Source organism: Aptenodytes forsteri, unplaced genomic scaffold, assembly GCF_000699145.1.
Source record: "Aptenodytes forsteri isolate BGI_AS27 unplaced genomic scaffold, ASM69914v1 Scaffold465, whole genome shotgun sequence".
NCBI lineage: Eukaryota > Metazoa > Chordata > Aves > Sphenisciformes > Spheniscidae > Aptenodytes > Aptenodytes forsteri.
In genome coordinates, this window is record NW_008795039.1 from 94,856 (window position 1) to 101,494 (window position 6,639).

At 41.9% G+C, this 6,639-nt stretch overlaps 1 protein-coding gene across 1 annotated transcript in view; it reads right to left on the reverse strand.

Moving 5' to 3' along the window:
- LOC103896923 (usherin-like) overlaps positions 1–6,639 on the reverse strand; it is a gene marked incomplete at its 3' end in the record, with an annotated part of 118,972 nt that overhangs the window by 90,959 nt on the left and 21,374 nt on the right. The window contains exon 2 of the mRNA XM_009276851.1: positions 5,101–5,490. Coding sequence (XP_009275126.1) covers positions 5,101–5,490 — 390 coding nt within the window. The remainder of the gene's footprint in view (positions 1–5,100; positions 5,491–6,639) is intronic.

Below are 6,639 nucleotides of genomic sequence, written 5' to 3' on the forward strand. Positions count from 1 at the left end.
CAAAGATATTTTCTGTCTTAATCTGTGAGATTTTTTTTTTTAATTTAGTGCATGCAACCCCAGTTCACCTGGGGGTGGAAGAGGGGTCCGCTTTGCCTCCTCTCTTCAGGGTTCCATAACAGAAACCACAGTGGCTAGCCAGCACCATGCAGGTCTCTGCTGCACTTTTCGTACAAAGCTGTACAACATAGTACATCCTGTGGAGGCACTTACATTTTTCTTAGTCTAACAAGGCAAATGTAATATAACCACAAGAAGCAGTACAAATGACATGTTCTGGAAATAAGGCTTCCATCTTTCCACCAAATCTGTCCAGGTAAGGTAGCAACACCACCAGCTTCCCCTACACTCCCCCTTTGACACAGCCTTTCTTTAACCTAAGAGAACCAGAGCAAGGCAAGAAGGCTATCCAGCCACTCGTTAGGTTTTTGTCCCCACAAAGATTTCCCATCAATATAAAATGCAACACTGACATATAAGGTACAAAGAATACCATCCATAGCAACCCACTTTGCTTATCTAGCTGCTGAAATATTTTTTGTCAATCCAACCACCATGACATCAAGGGTCCTGAGAAAGCATAGGCTATATATGCTTATGAAACAGCTATGTCTTTTATTATGGGAATCATCAGTACAACAAAAATTGTAAAGTTCTGCATTCCCATTTCAGCTGCTTGAGAAATCCAGTCCCCAATTTACTGACCCATGAAAAGCCACATATTTTAACAGTTACACCAGACTAAATTAGTGCACTAAGTCACAAGAAGAGAGAAGATAAAATTTGTATAAGACCAGGATTTACTTATTTCAGAAAAGAAAACAAACCCTTATCTACTGATAAGCGTCTTCACCTTCTATGCATTTATAAAAGAAAAGTATCAAAAAGGCTGTTCTTTGATACTGCCATTATTCACTAATTCACCTTTAAATCCAAGAGAAAAATTAATCCATTTTAACTGTTACCATTTTAGCCTGCTAGAATGTTGTCAATAAAACAACTTGCAAAATGCAGACTTCTGTTTTCCAGACCTTACTAAAAACACATTTCTTAATATAGTGTCGACTGGTCTTTTCAATATTTTGTTTGCTTGTAAACATGCTAGTTTTGCTAGATAATAAATGTGAGGGAAGGCTCAGCTAAGTAGCAAAATATTTAGGAACTGGATTTACCCAGTTCCTGGATAAACAATAATTGGATAATCCAGGTTTTTGTTTATTTTAGCTATCTAAAACAAACATCCCCACATTGTTTTTATCCCCAAAGGTGTCATGACTTTAAGAAGGGAAGCGACCTTGATGCACATCACTTTGAAAACTGGAAAGAACAAATGTGAATTGTGCCTCACTACTGAAAGAGAAAAATCAAGAGGCAAAAAACAGAAGGGGTGGGAAGAGAAAAAAAAAAAAACAAAAAAATCACCTAGTGCTAACATAGGTGAAATAGGCATAAGCATTACTTCTGACTCTGAGCACGATTTTCCATTCCAGCCATGATTACAGGGAGAAACCACTGTTCTTTGTGAAGTTTCCAACTTCTGCTAACTTGCAGTCCCACAGAGGCAATTCCTGACTACATAATTCTCTGCGGTGGGGTTGGAGGGAGAAAAAGCAAACACCACAAATCTGCTTGGTCAGCTTTCAAAGAGAAAAATATTCTAGAGAACCTAACACGGCTGCACTGGTGATCCCCAGACATTAACTGGAGCACTTGCAAATGGGAACATCTGCACGGGTTCAAAATCAGACATATGGTATCTTAAGGCAACTCCCCCTTTCAGTCTAATTCCTAATGTGAAACATCTGAATGGATATAAAGTAATAGGATACGATTTTAGCCCTTTTGATAAATAAAGTTTAAAAAATACATCACTGCCCACTTCACAATCAGGCCATTCCCCCTGACCCTTTTGTGTGTAAAAGGCCCCAGCTCATTTCTCTCCCACCGCCAATGTCTTCTGGTCATCTAACTTCCAGTTAGCCCAGTTCACGCTAAATTGATATAAACTGCCTGTAATGATTACTCATATATGCTAAGCTTCTACTCATATTCTTATCCTATTCCATTGCAAAGGGTTATCATCATATACAATTTCCTATATTGTGCTAAGGCTTACTCACAGGCTACGCACAGGATTTCTGAAAGCATTTCTATTAACTGATGAGTACATGCAGTAATAGAGGAAGCATGGGGAAAGAATAAAATTCAGGGACAAGAGCTCTGCTCACTTATTGCACTTACTGCCTAAAGGGAAAGTAAATTTAAAGACTGGAGTACAACTGTCAGTGTTTTCTCACTATTCTCTTGCTTTTCTTCAAGATTTCCAATATGCAGTGACTTAAAAGCATACCTACAAACATCTATCCTGTACATCTCAGAAGAACATTAGGGCTTCAAATAAATCCGAAACATGACCTGACTTTCCTCTCTCTTTGTATGAAAGTGTATTCTTTCCCAGATTCACAGAACAAAACTTGGTATATGAAGCTGATGGTGGAAATTCTTGCTGTCTTTGATTATCCACATATATTTGCTCCCCCAGAATGTCACAATCTTTAAAGGGCCTTCAGACTTTGGATCCTCACATCAGTATCTCTCACTTCAGCCACTGTTACTTCAACAGTAACTTCTAGCAGAAAAATCCTGCTATTCTCTTACATGGGTACAGGCTTAACAGAGAAATGTCACAGTCTTTACAAGGATGCAATGGGATACTATACAGCAACACTCCTAGCTTCTTTCCTAAGCGCTCTCGAGCAACCAGACCCTATAACATTCAGCACGAAGTAACACATTAGTACGGCATGTCCAAAAACCATGGGTCTGCTGTACTTGATGTAAGAGCACTTTGGCAGTAAACAAAATACCTTGTTAAACTTTCAATTATTCTACCGGTAAAACGAGCGGCTGATTCTGGCTCATCTTCCTAGTGTTTTGGTGGCAGCGCAAAGACTTTGTTAGAGTAAGCCCCAGTTCCGTGAAGTCCCTCTGCTGTGATAATGGGGTTTAAAAGGTCTCACAAATGACATTTAACAGGGACAATTCCCCATCAGGGACTGCAAAATGTAGGACATCTGGTAAGTCAAACTCCTTTTGCCAACCTGAAGGACTCACTAAACCAACACAATAAAAGGAAGAACATCTTAGTTTGCTGTTAAACTATTTCTCTTTTGTAGGATGTCTTCTGAGTCGAGCTTCAGTGGCTATTTGTGTGCCGTTACTGTTTCACCACAACTGCAGCTCTGCATTCTTTTTATGAAGAAATAAAAATTAACACGCTTCTTTTTGTGAACAGTGAAAAAAAGTCTGGACAGTGGCATATCATCCTGACCCCTGGAATAACTGTTCTCCAACTTCAGTTTTCAGGACTGAGCTCTACCATTGTCGTTTCTACATGTTAAGTAGCAGCAATCTCACAAGACAGAAGAATGATCTATTACAAAAATTGAATAAAAACATTTAGATTTTAGAGTGATCTATAAAACCCACTGAACAGGAATATGTACATTGTGTAGTTATTAACACAGTAGCAATTGGAGGCTAATGTTTTACACCAGTCCATGGATAATCAGACATCAGTAGAGTCTGGTTTCTGCACAGCACTTAATCATTTGAAACTAAGGACATACATTTCATTGTTTTAGGCTTCATGCAAGCAAAAGCCTATCCCATTGACAAAAGAGTTTCACGGATCTCACTCAACACATCACTGCAACAGCTTGCTTGGAAATTAGCAGGACTTTTCTGCTTCAAGTTAGGCATATGCTCTGCTGGACAAGACTGATATGCCCGCGTGCACGTGGACATGAACTCATGGCATAGGACAACCCCAGGAATAGACTCGCTGGTATTCAAGATTCAAACATTATGTAGAAAATGCTGTCTATAAAATATAGACACTAGGCCAAAGCTCCAGAGATACCTTTACACATACCTTCAGCTGAGCCGATTTAACTTAAGCTCAAACTAAAGTCACTTTTGCTCTGCAGATCTCATTTATTTCCCCTCCGTAACCACAATTTCTACAGCTAGGTTGATTGTTTTAAAGGTAATTATCCTTGCATAAAGCAGACTATGATTTTACATATATCATTACAATTTTAGACATTTCTATTGTTTCTGATGATTTTCACACCCCTAGACAACTATTTCACAGCAGCATGCAAAAGAAGTATCAAAAATGCTACAACAGAGAAGATCATTATTTTCGTTCAAAGAGTAAGTTATGAGCACAAGTACAAAAAAATTCGTGACATATACTCTGAAGGAATGTACTATACTTTGTGTGCTTCACTTTAAAGAGGATCTGCACAACCAGGGTAAGAAAGAGTAGGAGGCTCTGCATTTTGTGATAGAAGGGAACTTTTTTTTGCAGGATTTGTGATGCATTTTTCAAAAAGCAAGTTTTTCATTACAGTAAGGCCCACTCAAGCTGAAAGGCCACTTATAACAGCAATATTTGCTCAAACTGTGACATGTAGGTAAACGAGATGGAGCATGCTTAGCCACGTCTATTTTGTGAACACCTAGTGAAACTTCACTAGCAGTTTGAATAGTGGAATCTTGTGTTAAAGTAGCAGCATAATCTCTCATTCAGTCAACATTCCCCAGATCTTCCAGAAAAAACTATGACCACTCTTCTATAGCTCTGAAATATTCATTTTGGAAGATCTGGGGGGTTTCTGTGTTTGTTTTTAAAGAGTAAACTTGTGTTGGGGGATTCCTAAAATTTTAGATCTTTTTTTTCCATCATGAGAGCAGCAACAGCACAAACCCCTGACAACATGTTTTTCTAGCAGCTTTTAGAATAAGGAATGTGAATTAGAAATACAAATTTAGATTTTTAAGAATAGACACGCACATTACGTGTGAATAGCTCCCACTGAAAGCAAATGGACTATCATCTGCGTCAATGCCACTGAAACTGAACCTACTTGTCTTGACATTTGCGAAGACCCCAACCTAAATACGGCTTTAAAACGTCACAGTTTCTCACTGTACCTTTTTAAAACTTTAAATAGCTTGCTAATAGTGACTGTGACTACAATGATCAATTTTTTTAAGAGCACCAGGAAAGTAAACACCTTCAATACTACTTACATTACACCTTCTTGCTCAGGTTTCAACCATACAGCTAACGTAAATGAGGCTGCAAGCCTCAGAGAACGGGGAGTAGAGAAGCAATCCTTGTGATTATGAAAAATAAAACTGGAAGCGTTGCTGAAGGACCCTGGACGCAAGTCCCTTTTGTCCTCTGTGACACAGGTACCAAGGCCTTCTGAAAGAAGCAGTTTGTAGGAAGAAGGCGACGACCTGTACGGACATTCCTGAACACAAAACCTCTTGGTGCAGGACATAATACTTTCAACAGCTACTGAGCTATGACAGAAAGTACTTCGGTCTGGCAACCCACAAGTGGCTTGAGTTGGCACGATTGACACATTCTTGAAAGCTCCCACATTTTCAAGCCTAGGGAAATGTCCCTGAGAGCTGACCAACACAAAGGAGCCAGAAGTTAAGATTAATGTTTGAATAGCATGAAACAAGAAACGACACCTCAAGGAAATAGCCCAGCAATTCATGTTTACAAAAAAGCTCCTCCTGATTAAAGCATCCGTAAATAAATAATGATGTCCATGTCGGTAGCAATGTCCTCAGGTAGTACGCTTTAAGAGTTTATGTAACGTTTCATCTTCAAAACACCCATGCAAGGACTCAGTGGCAGGGGACATCTATGTCTTCTGGCCAGCAAAACGCACGTGGGTGACAGCCGGTATCTGCAAACCACAGAAAACAGACACAGTCCATGGGAGGAACGTGCCCTTTTGCACCAACAGAGGCGATGCCCCGCTGGGGATTTTAAGGGTTCAAATTCTCCTTCCAAATTTCCGCCAGCAGGCACACCTGCACCTCTGCTGGCTGTGGCCAAGACGTCTCTCTAAGTAAGGGCAATGGGAGCAGGCCAACTCGAGCCCGCACACACTCACAGCCCAGCAGAGTTTATCCCAGATCTGTCGCGTCACACAAGGCCAATGCTCAGCTTTACGTTTTAAGGTAACAAATACAGAGTAAGGCAGCAAACCAGGGCATGCAACTTCAGCATCCGAATGTCTTTCCTGAGGGTTTCAAGCTAGTTCGTTGAATCTCACATTTACAATCCCCCGGTGCTTACCTCAGCTTTACACCGCTATCTGGGAGCTGCTCGGCGCCCTCCCCACCGCGCTGTTTCAGGGTACGCTGAGGGACACCCCCCTGCCTCCGCTCCCGAGGCGCCGCTGGGTGCCAGCGAGCGAGAACAGTGGCCTGAGCCCCCAGCCACGTATCTATCGTTCCCTCAACTTGACGGCCCGCTTCGTGCCTTACCCCACTGCCCACCTCACGCTGCTCCCTTCAGCGCTCGGCAAAGCTGATTAAAACCACGTTCCCCATCTGTCCCGTGTGGATCTTTCTAACAGCGAACGCCTGCGCTGGGGCTCACCGGCAGGCTGGGTAGGGGCAGGCGGCGAACCGCGCGATGGCAGCCGATAAGTAAGTTGATTTACCGTTATTTACTCCGCCTGGGAGAGGAGCAGAGCGGAGCGAAGAGAGCGCCCCGGCGGCTCCCCGCGCCAACGCCGCCCGCGGTCGCCCGGCGCCCGG